The 21,568-nt window shown below is 39.9% G+C and overlaps 1 protein-coding gene across 9 annotated transcripts in view; it reads right to left on the bottom strand.

The window, feature by feature from the left end:
- Positions 1 to 21,568, bottom strand: part of LTBP2 (latent transforming growth factor beta binding protein 2) — a 116,595-nt gene that overhangs the window by 1,234 nt on the left and 93,793 nt on the right. For 2 of the 9 annotated variants that reach the window (XM_081937333.1, XM_081937336.1), the window contains exons 23-33: positions 18,370 to 18,492; positions 17,306 to 17,437; positions 15,803 to 15,928; positions 14,810 to 14,953; positions 13,334 to 13,525; positions 11,584 to 11,667; positions 10,953 to 11,081; positions 10,566 to 10,706; positions 7,991 to 8,161; positions 2,248 to 2,508; positions 798 to 947 (exon numbers count right to left, since the gene is read on the bottom strand). In XM_081937333.1, the coding sequence (XP_081793459.1) occupies positions 798 to 947; positions 2,248 to 2,508; positions 7,991 to 8,161; positions 10,566 to 10,706; positions 10,953 to 11,081; positions 11,584 to 11,667; positions 13,334 to 13,525; positions 14,810 to 14,953; positions 15,803 to 15,928; positions 17,306 to 17,437; positions 18,370 to 18,492 (1,653 nt within the window). Of the gene's footprint in view, positions 1 to 797; positions 948 to 1,918; positions 2,134 to 2,247; positions 2,509 to 7,990; positions 8,162 to 10,565; positions 10,707 to 10,952; positions 11,082 to 11,583; positions 11,668 to 13,333; positions 13,526 to 14,809; positions 14,954 to 15,802; positions 15,929 to 17,305; positions 17,438 to 18,369; positions 18,493 to 21,568 lie in introns of those variants that run through there. The other 7 variants (XR_014173966.1, XR_014173967.1, XM_081937334.1 and 4 more) reach the window with 7 other exon arrangements.

The raw sequence follows: 21,568 nt of genomic DNA, 5'->3' as shown, positions 1-21,568 counted from the left end.
TATTCATTTTACAACCTTGAGATATTTGCTTTCTGAATTAATCTCATATTGCATAAAGACTTTACTTAGAAGGATGGAGGGAGTAGAGCTCTTCTAAACTTTGAATTGTGCCTTCAAATAATTTGGTAAGAGCATGAACTCTCCAGCAAAACACTCCTGAGTGAGATGGATCTGACAAATACACCTGGATTTTACAGCCACCAATCATTTTGTGCTGAGCTGACCTACCATATAAAGAAGCATTTTTATTTGAAGTCTCAACTGGCTAAATAAGCGGTAATAGCAATTATAAATATTCAATAAACAAGATACAGTACTGCATAAACAGCCATAATATGGTTAGTTCTAGAGCTCCTTGAAAATATGCCCTTAGGACTGATGGGTTGACATGTTCAGGCAGTGGTGTTTATAGACAGTTTGTATAAAAGCTATTGATAGAATATGCTTTAAGAAATTTTCAGTACTAAAGCACTGAAATCTTTCATGAGTCAGTTCTGTCTGCAAATGCACACAGCTCTTTCATTCCTGATTCATGATCACTAATGCTCATTTGTAATCCTAGTTAGACCTTCTGTAGACTGGCTTATATACACACTAAGTGATAATGCAATTTGCTTGTCTTTAGCATATCAACAATGGCAACAAATCCACTAAAAACCTCTTCCAACAATTAAAATTATGTTTAACAACATTTTTAAAGGATGTATTAGTAACTCGGGCATTTTGGGCTGTTTACTGTACCGTTTTGGGCAAGATCTACCATATTTTCTTCCATGGAACTACGGTGTGGTACTTACCGACACATGCCATGAGCTTCAAATCCAACTGGAAGCCGTCAAAGCAATCACAAGTGTAGCCTTCCTGCACACGCACACAGCGTCCATTTTCACAGCCATTAAGAATTCCACACTCTTCTACTTGTAGCCCTTCAAAGGTGCTGTACTGTTCTGAAAGATGAAATAGGTATTAAAAAACAATATGGGATAATCTTGTAGAAAGAAAAATGCCAAAATGGTTCTTTCAAATGTATGTGTATTATGTGTGTGTATATGTATGTGTGCACACACACATGCACACCAGTGGCGGGTTGCAAAAAATTTTAGAACCTCTTCAGTAGGTGTGGCCTGCTTCGTGGGAGTGACTTGCCGGCCATGTAACCGGGTGGAAGTGGCTGGCTGGCCATGTAACCAGGTGGGAGTGGCTTGCTGGCCATGTAACCGGGTGGGAGTGGCTTGCCGGCCATGTAACCGGGTGGGAGTGACTTGCCAGCCATGTGACCAGATGGGAGTGGCTTGGCAGTCGTGACAGGATGGGCGTGGCCAACTTGTAAAATGTGGTGAAACTCACTTAACAACGCTCTTGCTTAGCAACCAAAAAGTTGGCTCAGAAACTCTGGCATTTGAAGCACACAAGTCTTAAAGCTGTCAAGTTACAAGACCCTTGCACCTTTAAGAAAAAAACACCTCAGGGATGTTCAAACCTGACAGCTTTAAGACTTGTAGACTTCAACTCCCAGAATTCCTCCTCCAGTCATGTTGGCTCAGGAACTCTGGCATTGAAGCACGCAAGTCTTAAAGCTGTCAAGTTACAAGACCCTTGCACCCCTAACCCTTTAGAAAAAAACCCCAGTGGTGTTCAAACTTGACAGCTTTAAGACTTGTGGACTTCAACTCCCAGAATTCCTCCTCTTGCTCTTCATCTTGATGATGTGCGGATGGGTGGGGGGAGGGAGCTGGAACAGGTTCTATATGGCACTGTAGATTTGTGGAGCCTTTTCTATAGAAGAGGTTAGAACTGGCAGGAACCCACCCCTGACACATACACACACACATGCACACGTAAGTCCAAACAGAAAAATACATTTTCTTTCCATTGGCCCTCCTAGCACCTACTCTTTCTTTAATCCAATTAAGAATACTTGCACATAAAAAATGATTACAAGAAGAAATCAGAGAGGTTTCCAACTGTCTGATCCTGCGAGTGATACACATAATCTCTTCATCTGGATTAGCACAACTGGCTCTGTGGAATTAGCTATTACAGAACTTCTCTCTGGATGTTGGAAGAATCTGGCTTGAGCACTTGTCTGAAACCAAGATTTTCTTGCATTTTTGGCGAATCTCTGGACCTGTTCTTTAAAAAGCAGGAAATGGGATTGAAAGTTGAAATGCCTACAATTGGAGTAATATACTGGTAGTATATACCTAAGCATAACTGAGCTTTTGTTTATTTTTCCCTGACAATTACCAACATGTTCAGGCATGTAGCGAGGCTGTGTCTGATCTGGATGGATCTGTTGTCTTTGTGATGTTGCACTATCCTCAAATGCATTGCTTTCCTCTCTGTTGGTATCAGCTACTCCATCGTCGTCCAAGCGATTCAAATAGGGCTCCAGATCTGGGATGTAAAGCTCATATTGATGACTGTCCTGATTTGATCCATACTCGTAGCTGGGCCTTTCTCGAAGTCCAGCCTCGTTTACTGTGTTGCACAGCTGATAAAAATCATCTAAAAAGAGAGAGCAAAGAAGAGGTTAATAAAGGAACAGTTTTTCATACAATACTGTCTGAATATAGCAAGTGTTATTATAAATTATCTATCTTTAGAGATGCAGCAGAGTCAACTAGGGATTGAGAGTGTGGATTAGCCTGTAATAGCATTTTGGCAATGGAATGCTTTTCCCAAGGAGCATTTTACCAATCTGATTAGATACATGATTATTATATAAAATATAGTTATAAAATGTACAGTATAACATGTATATTAAATATATAAGTATAGAGTATCTGATTTCATACCTTTTATATGCCTACTTTATATCTGTCATCAATCCAAATAAGTGTTGTTTTTCAAAGAATCATAGGGTTGGAAGGGACCCTGAAGATGTCCTCATACCATCTCAGACAAATGCTTGTCCCATCTTTTCTTAAAAATCTCCAGTGATTAAGCATCCACAATTTTGAGAAGGAAGCTGCTTAATAGTTATCACTATGAGAAATTCTTCCTATTTCCAGGTTGGGTCTTCCTGTAACAAACTTCACTCATCGCTTCTTATCCTATCCTATCCTCAGGTGCAGTGGAGAATAAATAAACCACTCTCATCCCACCCTCTTTTCTGCAGCCCTTCAAGTGTTGGAATACTGCTCTCTTGTTCCCTTTCAATCTTCTCTTCATTAAGCTAAACATTGTTTGTAGCTCAGTGTTGAAACACTGACAGGGCAAGCCTCTATAACAGGGGTATCAAACTGGCGGCCCGCAGGCCAGAGGCATCACATACACGCCAGGCTCACCCCAGCTCCACAAAGGCCCAAACAGTATGATACGTCATGGGATGCGATTGTGTTTGACACTCATGCTCTAGAATGTAAACTGAGAGCAAACCCCACTGCCAACTAGCACTGAAGGTGGTACAAATAAGAAGAAAAGTTGTAGTTCAGGATTGAAATGAGGCCTTGGTGCTCTCTGAACTTGATTGTTTTCTTACACACGTTTTATTACCCAAACTAGGAAATGTCATCAGTACTAGTCATGATAATGTTATCTAGTTTGGATAATGAAACTTCTGCAAGAAAACAACCAAGCTCAGAGAACACCAAGGACCCCTCCAGCTAAATGTATCTTCATTCTTAGTCATTTTCACAGAACTTAGAGCAGTGGCCCCAGGGCCGGATTTTCCTATAGGCTAACTAGGCTTCAGCCTAGGGCCTCAAGATCAAGAGGGGGCTTTTATTTTTATTTATTATCCGTGCCACATTTTTTATAAAGGTTAGTACCAATTACAACATGTTTCATTTAATATATTGATATATATCACAGGAATGATGTATTTTATTATCTCTCATGTAATTTACAAACTTAAAAATGGGAGGTGAAAGGGTCCCATAAGTGGAATAGCCTAGGGCCTCTTTTCATCTAAATCCGGCCCTGAGTGGCCCCCAACCTTTTGGGCACCAGGAACCAGAGAGAGGTTTTTCCAACGACCAGAGAGGGTGTGGTTTCATGTGATGCCTGCATCCCACAGATGGGGCTTTGCTTCTTTGCATGGACTGGTTTCTGACATGCCACAGCCTGATGCTGATCCACAGACTGGGAGTTGGTGACCCCCGTCTTAGAATGCAGGCCCTTATCATCTCTGCTGCTGTTGTCTGCACTCTTTCTAGGGTCTCGGCATTTTTTTTTGTATTATGGTGATCAAAGCTGGATGCAGAATTCCAAATGGGGCCTCGACACTGCAGTATAGAGTGATACTTTTAACTTCCCTTGATCTTGATACAGACCCTCTGTTGATGCAGCTCAGAACTGCATTGGCTTTTCTGGCAGCTGCAGCACACTCCTAACTCATTTAAGTAGTGGTCCTCCAGGACATCTAGATCCCTCTCATAGGCACTACCGTTGAGCCAGCTGCCTATCCTCTACCTGTGCATTTGATTTTTCTTGGCTAAGTGTTGGACCTTACTTTCTTGTCACTGAATGCATCATGCTGGATAGGGCCCACTCGTAATTCTTCTGAAACTTGGGTCTATCTTTTAAAGCATTGGCAGTTCCCCCCAGTTTGGTGTCCTCTGCAAATTTGATGAGCGCCCCTTCAATGCCCAAATCTAAGTCATTTATGACGATTTTGAAGAGCACTGGGCCCAAAATAGGACCTTGAGGAGCTCCCTGCATACTTCCCTCCATGCCAAGTAGTTCCATTAAGGACCATACATTGAGGACATGTTTACTCCATTGTTCGTTTTTGTTTTAATTGCTGTAAACTAGTCTGAAAATTTTCTGACTCGGGAATGAGTTACCAAATTTATTATTAATTTGACTTCAAATCTCTAGAAACAATAGATATAATTAGCATTAATAAGATTCCTGGAGTGAGAAATTGTTTTGACAGATTGTGGTAAAAAGTTCTCTAGGGAAAGCTAAACTAAATGTGGGAAGAGCCACATAAGATCCCTATTCCTTATCTTGGGTTATTCCGTGTGTTTTGGACTAGTTTCCTAACCACATCCAAAATGAATAGCTTTCTCTTATATTCCATTAGGAAGCTACTTCATACAAAGCAAACAAAAAATAAAAACCTAATGACTAATGACTAATAATGAATGCTTTAGTATAAAAATTTGGAGTGGTGGGTGGGGTGATCAGTTTGCTTAACTGAGCAAATCCAGTCCTAAACTACTTTTGGCTTGTTGCTCAATGAGCCAAGAAATAGAAAAAAATAAGAAAGCATTGCAGTGAGAAAGGAAAATATTAACTTTTAATAGCGTAGTTGGTTTTCAATATTTAAAAGTTTAAGCTTCTACAGTGGTCGAAAAAGATAGGAAAGATTGGATAATGTAAATCAAGTATGTTCTTTGTGAATTTCTCTGGATTTCTGGTTTACTATAACTAAGAATGTGCCCGTGTCTTCAGATAACAGAATAATAGAGTTGGAAGGGAACTTGGAGGTCTTCTAGTCCAATCCCCTGCTCAGGCAGGAAGCCCTATACCATGTTAGAGAAATGGTTTTCTAGTCTCTTAAAAACTTCCAGTGTTGCAGCATTCACAACTTCTGGAGGCAAGTTGTTCCACTGATTAATTGTTTCAACTGCCAGGTGATTTCTCCTTAGTTTTAGGTTGCTTCTCTGCTTGATTAGTTTCCATCCATTGCTTCTTATCCTAACTTCAGGTGCTTTGGAGAATAGCTTGACTCCCTCTCCTTTGTGGCAACACTTAGTTATTGGAATACTGCTATCATGTCACCTCAATCCTTCTTTTCATTAAATTCTATATACCCAATTCTAGCAATCGTTCTTTATATGTTTTAGCCTCCAGTTCCTAATCCTCTTTGTTGCTCTTTTCTGCAGTCTTTCATGGTATAAATCCACATGAAGAGTGGATTTATACCATGAATGTTAGAAATATTTCAAGTAACACTAGGTAAACTTAACATTAACTATACATTCTAGTGAGAGCCATTTTGTTGTAGCAGTTAAGTCATCAGATTAGAAATTAGGAAACTGGGAGTTCTAGTTTCTACCTTGGGCATGAAGCTAGTTAGGTGACCTTGGTCTAGTCACTTCCTCTCAGCCTTAGGAAAGAGGTAATGGCAAACCACTTCTGATAAATCTTGCCAAGAAAACTGCAGGGACTTCTCCTGCGGGATCGCATCCTACCGCATACATCCCTGCGACCAATTCGCTCTCACAGGGAGGGACTCCTCCAGGTGCCGTCCACCAAGCAATGCCAACGGGCGGCGCCTAGGAGTAGAGCCTTCTCTGTGATGGGCCCAACCCTCTGGAATGACCTCCCCCCCCCCGATATTAGAACTACTACTGACTTCCGTTCCTTCCGACAAAAACTTAAGACTCACCTGTTCCAATTAGCCGGCCTGGCCCATCTATAGTCCCATTTTACCTCCTGGCGGATATTTTATCTGGGATAGTTTTTAAGGGTTAATGTATTTTAAATTTTTAAAATTTTTAATCTAACTTAAACTAATTTGTACAGTGAACTATTGTTACCTCCTCCAGCCCTATATTTATTCTATATTTATACTATGTATATTTATTGTTTTATTGTTTTAATATGACTGTACACCGCCCCGAGTCTCTTCTGAGAGAGGGGCGGTCTAGAAATTGAATAAAGTTAAGTTAAGTTAAAGTTAGCAGTACCCAATAATTGAAAATAATTGAACTGAAAACAAAAAACATTCTAGTAAAGAACAATGGCAGTAAAATTCAACAAGAACAATGAATCCAGTTGGTCTTGTATCTAGACAGAAATTTTTATAAGGCCTAACTTCAGTTACCAAGTTACTTCGCAACATGGTTTTCAACCCAGTATTTACCCTTAACTGCCTCCCAGGCAAGGGTAATTTTTAAACACAGGATCCCAGATATCAGTGCCCAAACAGATATGGAGTTATTGACAAAAGTAGACCTTTAAATCTTAAGAAAAAAATATTTTTCAGTTTGAAAAATATCTGTCAACAAGCTTGACACACTTCTCAAGAAAAGCCTAGTCCAGAGCAAGATTTGAGTTTGCTGGATACCACAGTCAAATATGGTGTTTCAATTACCTGCTTTATCATAAGGTGACAAAGATACAGTATGTGGTGCCCCAGCCATCAAATAAAATCCTTATGTTTGTTTGCCAAGTATATGCCCCTCTCAGATATTTAACTTCCCTATTTGAAACAACAGGCTACTGGGATATGAATCACAGTCTGTTCTATTTCCTCCTGGGTTCTAATGTACACATTGTGAGCAGAACTGCTACTTTTATAGCTAAGGCAGTTGAGCTAAGAACTCATGATATCAAACAGATCAATGTATCATGTAAAGGTGATGCATTTATTGAACGTTGATTCTTTCTATTTATCACGTGTATTACTATATTTTCTTTTATCCATTTTATCCTTGAATTAATTCCTGTACTTTGTGTTTTACTTTTTTGATATGGTCATAAGACATATAACAGAATAACAGAGTTGGAAGGGGCCTTGGAGGTCATTTAGTCCAACCCCCTGCTTGAGCAGGAGTTTGTACACCATTTCAGACAAATGGCAGTCTCTTCTTAAAAGATTCTAGGGATGGAACACCCACAACTTCTGAATGCAAACCATTCCACTGGTTGATTGTTCTCCTTAGTTCTAAGTTGCGTCTCTCCTTGATTAGTGGGCCATTGGTTCTTATCTTGCCTTCTGGTACTTTGGAAAATAGTTTTCCCCCCCTCCCCCATCTTTGTGGCAGCCCCTCAAATATTGGAGTACTACTATCATGTCACCCTTACTCCTTCTTTTCACTAAACTAGACTTACCCAATTCCTTCAATCGTTCTTTGTATGTTTTAGCCTCCATTCCCCTAATAATCTTTGTTGCTCTTCTCTGTACTCTTTCTAGAGTCTCCACATCTTTTTTAGATCATGTTGACCAAAACTGGATGCAATCAGACTAATCAATTAATAATCTAAATTCGACTATAAAGCCTAACTGTTGAAGCAAATGATGCATCCTCACCAGAGGACCTTGGAGGGCAGAGGGCACAGTCCCGACTCCAAGCCTCTCCGTAACTGCAACAGCACTCTGAGTACGTCGTTTGTCGTCCCAGCAATGGTTCACTGCAAACATAGTTTGTTGAGACCTTCTGCCAACAAATTTCTAATTCAGTGTCAGGTTCATTCGGATTATCTGTCATTGAAAAAAAAAAGAAAAGGTTATAGAAAAGGGATAAACCAGTCTCTATATTGTATTAAGGCCATAATACTGCAATGCCTTAAATAATCATAAAAGAGCTTTTCTCTTTCCTTTTTTGCAGAATTTTGATCTTTTATTGCAACATTGGCTAGAAAAAGAAGCTTGGGATTTAACTGTTCTGAGGGTCAATATATAGAATCATAACGTAGCAAGGCCATTTAGGTCTTGAAGCCCAGGATAGGAATATAGATTAAAATATCATTGGAAGACAATTGTCAAGACTATTCAAGCATATTTTACAAAGTAATGAAACACTTTGACTTTTAGGATCCTTTTTCCAACATAAGAACCCAGGAATAGCATTGCTGAATCAGTCCAAGAGCCATCTTAGCATGCAGATAGAAAAGGGAGATATATCCCTCTCCCACCTGGCCCTCCTGCAGCTGTTATTTAGAAGCGTATTGCTTCTAATTCAGATATAAAGATAAAGATAAAGGTTCCCTTCGCACATATGTGCTAGTTGTTCCCGACTCTAGGGGGTTGGGCTCATCTCCCTTTCAAAGCCGAAGAGCCAGCGCTGTTCGAAGACATCTCCATGGTCATGTAGCCGACATGACTAAATGCCAAAGGTGCACGGAACGCTGTTACCTTCCTGCCAAAGGTGGTTCCTATTTTTCTACTTGCATTTTTACATGTTTTCGAACTGCTAGGTTGGCAGAAGCTGGGACAAGTAACGGGAGCTAATTCTGTCACGCAGCGCTAGGGATTCGAACCGCTGACCTACTGACCTTTCTGCTCAACAAGCTCAGCGTCTTAACCACTGAGCCACCGCATCCCTCAATTCAGATATAGCAGTGAGTTTTCAAGGTTAAGTTCATTTCTACACTTTTGACTTACAGGGTCTCCACAATAATACCCAGTCTGTCTATATTACTGTTATTTTGGCACTATGATATTTGAATGACTCTAGAAGGCAATATAACCATGCAGAAATTGCTTAATATCTGTTGTTAGACCTCTTTTCCAACACATGTATTTAATTCTTTAAAAAAAAACCATTAAAGTCACTGATTAATTATATACTTGTTCTTTTTCTCACCCTTCTTCCAATCCACTTCATTGGATAATGCCTGGTTCTGGTGTTTTGAACCCCCCCCCCCCCAAAAAAAAAAATATCCCTGCACTCTTTCTCAATGCCATGTATGTTTTTAGATATTTGAGTCAGGTGCCATTGCCATTATTTTCAAGATTAAAAAATCCTAAACATTACCACATTCTCTTGTCCAAGCCCCTGAGCATGCTGGTTGTTTCCTTCTGTCTTTTCCAACATTATTTTACCTTTCCCCCTTTATCACAACAATCCTTTGAAGTAGATCAGGTTGACAGATGCCCAAGGTCAATCAGTGAGAGTCATAGTTTTAAAGTAAGTTTCCTACTTTGGTGCTTCATTTTTTAGAATATTTTTTAATTAAGAAGAAAAGATAAAAGAGATTTACAGGCAGAGTAATATTAAATGAAAATTATGAAGCAATATTAACGTACCACATATTAAAATACCGTGTATCAATGTAAGGCTTCATAACATAATTAAAAACAAACTGATATTCACTAATGATTAACTAATATGAATCCTAAATCAGAATGAGAAAGCAATTTTCCCAAGAATTCTGTCCTCATTTAAGAAATCAAATAGAAGGCCAGATATTTAAGCCTTATGTCCAACTTTCAAATGTTGTACAGTATAAGTTGATAATGTAGAACTGTCATCCATAGAATTAAATTCTGTATCAGATTTATGAAGTTATTTCTATAGGTTGATCTTCCAATCTTCTAGAGATTGATCACATCTTAATTTACTATTTTTTACATAGGAAACCGTGTGTGCTTTCCATTAATTTAATGACAATTCAAAGTTACGATGACATTGAAAAAAGTGACTTAAGATGAGTTTTCACACGTATGACCATAGCAGCATCCTCATGGTCATGTGATCAAAATTCAGACACTTGGAAATTGACTCATATTTATGTCCCACAGTCATGTGATCCCCTTTTGTGACCTTCTGACAAGCAAAGTCAATGTGGAAGCCAGATTCACTTAGCAACAGTTTGACTAATTTAACAACTGCGGTGATTCACTTAACGACTCTGGCAAGAAAGGTCATAAAATGGGACAAATTCACTTAACAAATGTTTCACTTAGCAACAGAAATTTGGGGTTCACTTGTACTACAACTGTGCTACAATTGCCACGTTTATATTTTATAATGTGTTCTGACCTTATCTCTATTTTATTTTGCCATCTTAAACTCAAGAACAAAACTTACATTCACAGGATTCTATCAGAACCCTTCTATGTTTATAGAGACCAGTTTATATACTATCCAGAGGAATCTCACCTGCACTGTTGGAAACGTTGACACAGCGATTGTGGATTACATCCAGAACCAGGGGAAGGCCACAGAAGCAGTGATAAGAACCAGCTGTGTTCAGACATTTGCCATTTGCACAGATCTCTTCATTTTGACACTCATCAAGATCTACGATCACAGCAGAGAATTCACTCAAGCAGATGTTTTAAAAAGAGTTCTTTCACTCTCACATATAGAACACCTTTACATATAGAACACTCAAAGGAAGTTTCCCCATTAATAGTTGATATTTTGGATCTCTTGCTCACCCTGGGCCATGTTTTTCAGTAAATGTATCATTCCCTACAAATGTCACAGAATGCCTTTTTACAAAAGATGCCAAGTAGGTCAAACAAGCAGGGAGAGGATTCTCACCAACACATGCAAACTGACTGGAGTGATAGAAATATCCAACATGGCAGAAGCAGGTGTATCCAGGTACTGTGTTTACACAATGTCCATTACGACAGACTTCAAAGCCAAACATTTCACATTCATTGGCATCTATGGAAGGAAAAATGAATCTCAATAAGAGGGAAGAAGGGAGGAGGGAGGGAGGGATTTTTAGAACACTCTTCACACTAAAATCTCTGGTGGAAAACTTGTCTATTTGCAGCAAGGCCCTGGCTATTGAAGTCAATTCTGGATACAAAAAGAAATGCGAACATACAGAAAAGCCCACTGATTTACATCAAAATGAACACTGTGAAGTGAGCTGGATTTACTGCTGGATCACTGGCAGTTCTCTGAAGTTTTTACAAGGGTAGAAAAGTCATAATTCAACACGAGAATTGTTCATTGTGTTATAATAATTGCTTATATAATGCATAATGACAGACAGAGCTCAGAGCCAAGCATTTCACATTTGGTGGCATCTAGGGGGGGGGGGATCTGATTATGGATATTAACACTTGAATAAATAAAATTTTTCTTCTAAAATATAAGCCATCCCTCCCATTGGGTTTGAGCTTCAAATGGCTGTTGGATTTGTTAGAATTAGAAGTACCTGTATAAGATGTCTGTCCAAAAATCAGGGTTCCTTCTACAGGAATATAGCCCTTCCCACTGGGACAAATATCAGTATATTCCACTGCCAAAAAAATTAACAAAGAAGAATTATAATTAAATGAAATGCAGAAGAAGGGAAAAATATAAGAAGCATATTATATAACTGAGATACTACTGATCATGATACCCCTAAGATCAATAGTGCTGTTTAGGACAACCTTGACTTTCCTGGTAAATAGGGGCCAAGGGAACACTTGTGAGGTGCTGACAGGAATATTGTAGGCATCAATCATAAACAATCGCTCAGATTCATTCAGAATCTGAATCTGACTGCATAGATTTTACGGCACTGCCTGAGGCATTCTTATCTGGTTACTTATGAAGAGTGAATCCATTAGCCCTATGAACTGTCCATCATCCTTGGAGCTGTGTGGGTGACCTCACAGGTTAGGGTGACTTTAGATTCATGTCCATCTTGGCTTATTAAAGTCTCCCAGGAGATAACATGAAGAACATAAACAGATCCCTGCTGGATCAGACTCCTGGCCCATCTAGTCCATCAGTCTGTTTTCATATAGCCAAGCAACTGGACAAAAAGGCCATTAATCCCCCAGCAGATGGCCTTCACAGCAGTTGTATACTGCCATCATGTTCAATAACCATTGATCCTCATGACTTCCATGAACTTGATCCAACTTTTTTTTGAAGCCAGCCAAGCTGGTAACCAGCACTACATGTTGTGGTCGTCAATTCCAAAGTTGAATTACCCATTAACAATTTTTTGGGGGGCTGTCTTGATTCTTCCAGGATTCAATTTCACTGAATGACCTCTGTTTATAATATTTCAGAAAGGGGATCTCCTTGTTCATTTTATCCACACCATGCATAATTTTGTATACTTCAATCATGCCCCTATTATACAACTCCTTTCTAGATTAAAAAGCCCCAAATGTTGCGATGTTTCCTGATAGGGGAGCTGCTCCAGACCTATCATTACCTTAGTTGCCCTCCTCTGACCCTTCTTTAGTCCTATTATATCCTTTTTTAGGTGTAACTGCACACAAGATTCTAGAAATGGTGACACCATTGAATCTATATAAGGACATTAAGATTTTGGCATCTCTGTACTATTTTTTATGCAGTTGGCTCCCTGCAACATCCATGTTTTTTAAAGAGATTATTATCTCTCATCTCCTTAAGAGGCCACAACTTGAGTCAACAGATATGGATAATTTTTATTTAGTTTCCAATCTTTCCTTGTTGGGGAAGTTTGTAAAGAAAATTGTCAGTGTACAGCTCTAGAGGACCCTGGAAGAAGCAGATTATGTATTCAATATTCAGGCCTGATTTGGGCAGCTTTATAGCTATGCATCTGCATATACAACCATATACATGCTGTCTATACATACATATACCAAAACACATGAAAGCTGGTTTGGTGTAGTAGTTAAGGCATCAAGCTAGAAATTAGAAATTGCAAAGTATAATCCTGGACACAAAGCTAGCTGGGTGACCTTGGGCCAGTTATTGTTTTCTCAGCCCTAGGAATGAAGAAATGGCAAATCACTTCTGAAAAACCTTGCCAAGAAAACAGCAGGTACTTGTCCAGGCAGTCTTTGAGGATCAGACACGAATGAACGGAAGAAAAAAAAACATACACATACATATACATTCAAAGCAAAGAAGCATTTAGGAAGTTCCTTTTTTGTTGTTCCTATGTTTATTACGTAAACAATAGTGCAATATACCTGAGCCAATGACTGGGCACAGATATGTTTCACAATTATCTCCCCAGGCTGCTCCTTCTGTGCAACAGCATTCCTCTTTTGTGGTGTTATTGGCTAAGACACTGTCACACAATGGGACATCACTGATGTGATAATAGCACTCTTTCCGCTCTGCATTATCTGGATGTAAAGATACAGGCCTTCCAGGTTCCCCTGAGATGAGATTAAAACATATAATATATGTAACAGAGTCACATTGATAATATTCTGTTCGACAAACAGGCACATACATCTGGAAATTATTTGATGAAAACAATCTATCTAGATCCGTGATGGTGAACCTATGGCACACATGCCAGAGATGGCATGCAGAGCCCTCTCAGTGGGCATGCATGCCATTGCCAGTTGTTCTTCTGGTTTCCGGCGCACGCCAGCTGGTCTTTGCACGTACTGGAGTGCGGAAACCCAAAGATCAGCTGGCCGGCATGCGCATGCACCCCGGTCAGCTGGTCTTCAGGTTTCCAGGGTTCTGGCATGTACACAAGTTCCGTTTTGGGAACTCAGTGCCGAAAAGGGTTGGCATAAGTGCTCTAGACTTTATTACATTATTCATTTTAACAATGTAAAATATATTTCACAAACTCCAAATAGTTTAGTTGGAAGTTTACTTGCATTTGTCTTTCCAAATGCGAATATAACACAATTCAGCATTGTCTGCATCATATTCTTTATCTGTAAATAAAAGTTCTCTCCAAATTACAAATGATTGCTTAAGGTGGGAAAGTTAGCCTCCCACTGATTCCCACAACACACATTTCAAAGAGCCTATGTTTTGTATTACTTTAAAACTGTCTTTAATGGCTGTGTGTGCTTGAATGCTTTCATTAAAGCATGCTTTTTTAAAAGAGTTGCAACCAATATTGTCAGTAAAGCCCCATTTTACCAAACAGTTAGCTCTACTTTCCCAAAATATTACATGGAGCTGGACATTATGTTACTAATGCCAAATCAGGGATTACGAAAATCTCATATTAAGACCATTTATTTGAAGACTACATTTCGGAGCCGAAGGAAAATCACTCAAATGCAACCTCTATGTCATTATTCATTTATATGTTAACTGTTAACTGTTTTCAAATCTTGCTTTCATAAATGGGATTTAATATTTTTAAAAATAGCTATTTTTCCCCCTCTCTGGACCAAAAAGTGATTGGTTAAATATCCACATGAGATTATATTTAATAGACTGGTTACGTGTATAAGAAATTCAGTTTATGGTCAATCTATGATATTGGAATATGTTAAGAATTTAGACAATGCTTTCTACGCACTGATAATGTTACCTAGTTTGTAAATGAAATGTCTATAAGAAAATCACCAAGGTCAGAGAGCATCATGGAGCCCACCCGTCTTTCTTTTACCCAGACCAATAAGAAGAACTTGCAAGAATTGCATCTCCAATTTCCATTTTCAGGATATTGTTCACTAAACCCTTACCTATGCCTGATCGGAGGCGACATTCCCCAGTTTCTGTGTCATATTCCTCATGGTCACTTGGACACAGGCACAAGAAGGCTCCTTCTACGTTTTCACAAAGTGCAGTCCCACACACTGCAATCATCAGCTCACATTCATTCACATCTGCAAGAATCATAATACAGTTTATCAATATGCCTGCTAAATTCAATGGTTTTTGGGGTCATCATCTCTGTTTTTCATCTAAGGAGTTAATTTCTACATTCGGCAAAGTTGCATCTTACATTTCTGACGTCTCATAATGCCTGTTTTCTAAAACTTAGAGCTATGTCAGCAACATGTGTTTCCTGTATCATGGGATACAACTAATAATTCTGCTGGCTAGGTTGTTAGTACAGAAAAATGATCCCTAGGAATAAAACAGATGAAAAAATAGCTTAAGTGTTAGATGTATGAACAGAAAGAAATTATACGACAGCCAAATATTTAAAGACTGTCAATAAACGATGGCCCAATTTTGTTTTCTATGTCTGAAGAAATAGAACCTAAACCAATGAATTCAAAATGTTAAAGAGGGAGCCAAGAAAGCATTAGGAAGACCTATTTTGCTGAGATATCTGGCAATCAGAAAGTGATGGATTCTTATTTGACAAAAACCTTTAAATAGAAGATCTGTAACTTTCTATCAAAGTTGTACTTGCTGATTTCTTGCAATAACAAAGGTTTAGATTTGATGATTTCCAGCTCATCAGAGATAGATTTAAAGAAAGATTCACCTGGGCATTGCATTTTTTCACTCCTATCCTTACAGTATAAAGCTTCATTCACAAAGAACTTGAGAATTGGGAAGTTGGAACTTCAAATACAATTAACCACACACCCACCCACAAAACCCCCAATGTTATCTTTAAGGGATTTTTCTCAATATCGTAACCCTTGATAAATAAGTTGGAAAGGTGCCTGCATTTTGGATAAGGAGTCAGTGTGGATCTATGAAGACTGAATGACTCTTACCAATGCAATCTTGGCTTGAAGGGAAATTTGTATAGCCACGGTCACACAAGCAATGGAATGACCCAACAGTGTTGTCACAGAAACCATGGCTTCCACACAGGGTCTCATTGGCACATTCATCAATATCTGCATAAAAGATAGATCAACAAATCAGTACACAGTCCTTTCTAAGCAAGGCAAACCTTATTTTGCTTCTTCGTTTCAGACACATGCTAGCAAGATGACTCATAATGAAATTGTTAATTCATATCAAGAGGTTGCAAAAATGCTAATGTCATTAATTCATTTTAACATAACTTCAGTATTATCAGAGTGACAATTCAGCAAAAAAGAGAATTAAGGAACTGAAAGAGGAAGCATTTAAGTATCAGGTGCTAAACTTTGTGCTCTGTGTATACAGAGAGAAGTAACAAGAGCAATGTTACACGTCAATGTGCAATGTTACACGTCAATCAATGTGCATTGATTACTCTTCTGGTTTTGTAATCTAGCCCTTCTTCTGCAGGGCTTTATTTGAGATTCAACCAATATTAACAGAAGGAACATTAATATAGTTATTGTTGATAGATGTATTTATCCTTGGAAGAAACGCATAGTCTTGGATTTAAATTATTGCAATCTTTCTCCCCTTTCTTGATGATACCAGGTCCTGAGACAAACACTTTAGAACTTAGTCTTGCAGAAATATAGGAGTAATATTCTCATTATTATAATGGAATTTATAATACACCTTTCACTTAATTTATCAACATACTTTCTATCTCACATAAATAAATATTCTCATTGTCCAGACCTAAAATTTTGTCATCCATAGTTTTACAGGAGAGGTTTAATAATATTCCACTCTGAGCTTGTTTTTGCCTTTAGTTGGGCTGGGCAATTAAGACAATATCTCAAGTTCTGCTATGCTACTTTTTTATATTGGTCTGTGGAAACATCTAGGAAAGTTACCAGATTTTAACTGATTGTGATTGTTCAATACTGAAAAACATTTATGAATTGATTCACTGCTTCAGATGTAGCTCATTCCCCACTTTATTACCTGCTTGTGCTAATATCCTATTTTGTTTTTATTTGATTGTGTTATACTGATATTTTAATCTTTGATCGTAGGCTGTATATTTAGCATATATGGAACTGAGAATAGCGCAGGGGTGCAATTATTTACACTATCTCCTCCCATATGAATTAGCAGCAATAAACAGAAAAAAGAAAGTTACGTGTCCATTTCCACCAAGCTGCTTTTCATTCTGGGTATTTTCATGCCTACTTCATTTATGGGAGATACACCTGTTTAATAAACTGTCTAAGAGGAACAACAAAGCAATATCCATTTTGTTAAAAACAGAGACGATCCCAAAACATTTGAGACTACAGCCAGACAATATTTTTATCTCTATAATGTAAAAATGTTTCTCCTTCTTTATAAAATGAAATTCTTCTCTACAGAGGGTCTTCCTTGACTTTTACACCCCGCCCCAAAGTTTTCCCAATAGCACCTACCAATGCATTCACCAAATGGTGTGCGATGGAAGCCGGGAGGACATCCCATAATGCAGTGGAATGAACCCAAGGTATTCTGGCATTGCCATATGCCACAAGCAGTAGCCCCAAATTCTTCACATTCATCCACATCTGTCATCCATGGGAAAGCATTTTCAAAAGAAGGTATCAGAAGGACAACATTTAATAAAGGACTTGGCAACAGTAAATTGTAGGGGAAAAGGGAAACATGAAAGATGTCTCAAAGACAAGAAGAACCTGGGGAAAAAATGCACAAGCCCTGATGGCTAACACACTTAACATTCAAGTATCCTTAAGTAACAATGGGCAACTCTGATGTTCCCAGAGCAACGTTGATTGTGCTACTAAAATTGATTAAGTTTTTTTGCATTTGGGGGAGTACAATAAAAAATAAAACGTGGATACAGTGCCCACGAGACCAGTATACCCATCCTGTGTGATAATCTTACATCAGTAGCAATGGCCCCCTGTAGCAGCTAGAGTCCATTTAAAAAAAGGCTGCCTTGTTACCAAAGCACCATCCTGACCATCACCACCACCCCAAATTGCCTGCCTCTGCCTCAAAGTTTGTTCTGAACAAAAACAATAACTAATGAAATAAAATGAACTAAATAAACAATATCATTTCAGGGGAGATAGGCATTCTTAAAAGAACTGCTCTGCAGAACTAGTAATGGAAAAAAAAACATTTTCTTAGAAGATGGAGGGCAGCTATAGAGTATGAAGTTACCCCACCTGCACATGTGAATTGAGACCCAATAAACTACCTGAAGCTGTTATTTTCATGAGGAAGAAATCTTGCATTGACATAATGCAAAGAACCTCTCTCATGCCAACATCAGCTTCAGAGGAGCAGCATTTTCCAGGATCTCAGCATGAAAACAAACTTCCACCCACCCACCAATCACTATCAGCACCATGCCAGCAGCTAACATTTGTGTGGGTTTTTAAAATGTAGATATCAAATACAAAAATGCCTCCAAAGTTTGCTTAGCTTGATTCTGATCTAGTCTTTTTTTTTTCCTTCAGAGGTCAGCTCTTACCTACACAGTCATCTGTTTCCTGCGAATGCTGGAAGCCAGTTTGACATAAGCAGCTGTAGGAGCCTTCTGTATTGATGCACCGACCATGCAAACACTGGGAGTGATCAGCGCATTCATCCACATCTGCCAAATACAATACAACATATAAGCATAGGGAAAAAAGCCAGACTTTAATGTAAAATAGTATTGAAATGGAACAGCAGAAAGCTAAAATAGGAAGGGTTGAGAATATGTAACAGAGGAATTCGTCTGAGCTGATTCAAACAAATTAATTTGAGCCTAATTTGGAATGGACTAAATTAGCTAATGTGAAATCAGCCTCCCTGATTTCCCTAAATTTGAATTACAAATGGAAACAGAATGTGAAAAACCTTATAGCAAGCAGTGGAATAAATTCATAATTGGGAATCATATATACTATCCTTGTTTCCCCTAGTATCTTACACTGTCATTATAGCATCATTCAACCCATTTTGAAGTATGCTGAACCCATCCACATTGCTGTTATTTTGACATAACAATGACTGGATGAGTCTTGAAGATGTTATAGGTTATTAGAAAAATATTAAAATATTCATTTTTAAATATTAAGTTAGCAAGTGAAAATTACATTTCCCATTGTTTAGCAAAGAAAGCTTAGCTTGTCTGTGGCAAAAATGAAATCTAAATTGAGAACTTTCCAGAATTTATAAGTCCTGTCATCAACATTGTACCTTACTTTAGTAATTTTTAGAAATATGGACATGCAAAAGCAGGGACAGAGAGCAGGGTCTGCAGTATCCTGGATTTGTTGAAATTAATTATCAATATCCTATGACTATCAGTAAGTGATGTATCTTATAAATTAAGTAAGTAAGTAAACTTTTATTTATAAACCGCACTCTTTCCTAAACAGGACTCGGGGCAGTGTACAGACATATTAAAAACCATATAGATACAAAATATAAATGTGCATAAATATATAAATGTGCATAAATATATATAAACATATAACCATATAAACGGAGGAGGTAGAATGTGCTGTACCAAATTTAAATTAAAATATAAATATAGTTAAAATTCCCTTAAAAATTACACAGTAAGATGTTTGCCAGGAGGTTAAAAATGGGACTATACATCAGTCAAGCCAGCTAATTGGAACAGGTGGGTCTTAAGCTTCTGTCGGAAGGAGCGGAGGTCATTAGTAGTTCTAATATCGGGGGGGAGGTCATTCCAGAGGGTTGGGCCCATCACAGAGAAGGCTCTACTCCTAGGCGCCGCCCGCTGGCACTGCTTGGCGGATGGCACCTGGAGGAGTCCCTCCCTGTGAGAGCGGATTGGTCGTGAGGATGTGTGAGGTAAGATGCGACCCCGCAGGTAACTAGGTCCCATGCCATGGAGCGCTTTGAAGATAGTAACCAACACCTTGAAACGCACCCGAAAAACCACAGGCAGCCAGTGCAGCTCGCGCAGGAGTGGTGTTATATGGGAGTATCTTGTCCCTCCCATGATGGCCTGCGCGGCCGCATTCTGAACTAGCTGTAGTCTTCGGTTGCATCTCAAGGGGAGCCCCATGTAGAGAGCATTGCAGTAGTCCAGACGAGACGTCACCAGCGCATGAGTGACTGTGCGTAAGGCGTCCCGATCCAATAGGGGGCGCAATTGGTGCACCAGGCGAACCTGGTGGAACGCCCCCCTCGCCACAGCTGCCACATGGTCATCCATCGACAGCCGGGCATCAAGGAGGACGCCCAAATTGCGCGCCCGTTCCACAGGGGGCAGTTGTTCGCCTCCTATGGCCAGCGATGGCATCCACTGGTTGAACCGGGGCACCGGTAGCCACAACCACTCAGTCTTGGAGGGGTTGAGTCTGAGTCTGTTGTCCCCCATCCAGACCCGGACGGCTTCCAAACACCGGGACATCATTTCGACGGCCTCGTTGGGGTGGTTTGGGGTGGAAATGTACAGCTGGGTGTCATCAGCGTACAAATGGTATCCAACCCCAAAACCATGGATGATCTCACCCAGCGGCTTCATGTATGTGTTGAACAGGAGGGGCGAGAGGACCGACCCCTGTGGCACCCCACAAGTGAGTGGCCTCAGGGTCGACCTCTGCTCCCCTGCCAATACACACTGCATCCGGTCGGAGAGGTAGGAGCAGAACCACCGCAAAACGGTGCCCCCCACTCCCACCTCCTCCAGCCGGCGCAATAAGATACCATGGTCGATGGTATCGAAAGCCGCTGATAGATCTAATAGGACCAGGATAGAGGAGCAACCCCTATCTCTGGCCCTCCAGAGATCATCTACCAATGCGACCAAGGCCGTCTCCGTGCTGTGACCGGGTCGGAAGCCGGACTGGCGCGGGTCTAGATAGTCAGTTTCCTCCAGGTGACGTGGGAACTGTTGTGCCACCACACTCTCTACAACCTTCGCTAAAAAGGGAAGGTTGGAGACGGGACGATAATTGGCTAGCTCCACCGGATCCAGGGAAGGCCTTTTGAGCAGGGGCCTCACCACCACCTCTTTCAAGGCGGCCAGCAATGACCCCTCCTCAAGTGAAGCGTTCACCAGACCCAGGAGCCAGCCTCGTGTAACCTCCCAGGATGCCAGTACAAGCCAGGAGTGACACGGGTCCAATAAACATGTGGTGGCTCGCAGTCGCCCACGCAACCTGTCCAAATCCTTGGGGGCAACAGAGTCAAACTCCTCCCAGCGTGGTGTCTCAGGACTTGCTTCCGACGTCTCCCCTGGTCTGCTGAAGGCGGCCCACCCACTCCGGATCTGAGCGATTTTGTCCTGCAGATATTCCCCAAACTCCTCTGCTCTACCCTGCAACGGGGCTTCCTGCGGCCTCTGAGATAAGAGGGAGCGAGTCACCCGAAACAGGGCGGCAGGGCGGTTATCTGCGGATTCTTGCTGAATATATTTTATTTTTTCTTTATGTACACTGAGAGCATATGCACCAAAGACAAATTCCTTGTGTGTCCAATCACACTTGGCCAATGAAAAATCTATTCTATTCTAATTCAGAGCATGTCTGGATACATATATACTTTTCAGAACCTCTCCAAATCAAATACATCTTTTTCTTAGATAATACAATAATACAATACAATAGTAGAGTTGGAAGGGACCTTGGAGGTCTTCTAGTCCAACCCCCTGCCTAGGCAGGAAACCCTATACCGTTTCAGACAGATGGCTATCCAACATCTTCTTA

This window comes from Natrix helvetica (genome assembly GCF_964273705.1).
Source record: "Natrix helvetica genome assembly, chromosome: 1".
In the NCBI taxonomy this organism is placed as follows: domain Eukaryota; kingdom Metazoa; phylum Chordata; class Lepidosauria; order Squamata; family Natricidae; genus Natrix; species Natrix helvetica.
The sequence above is the reverse complement of the archived record's forward strand: the minus strand, read 5'-3'. Positions and strand labels throughout refer to the sequence as shown.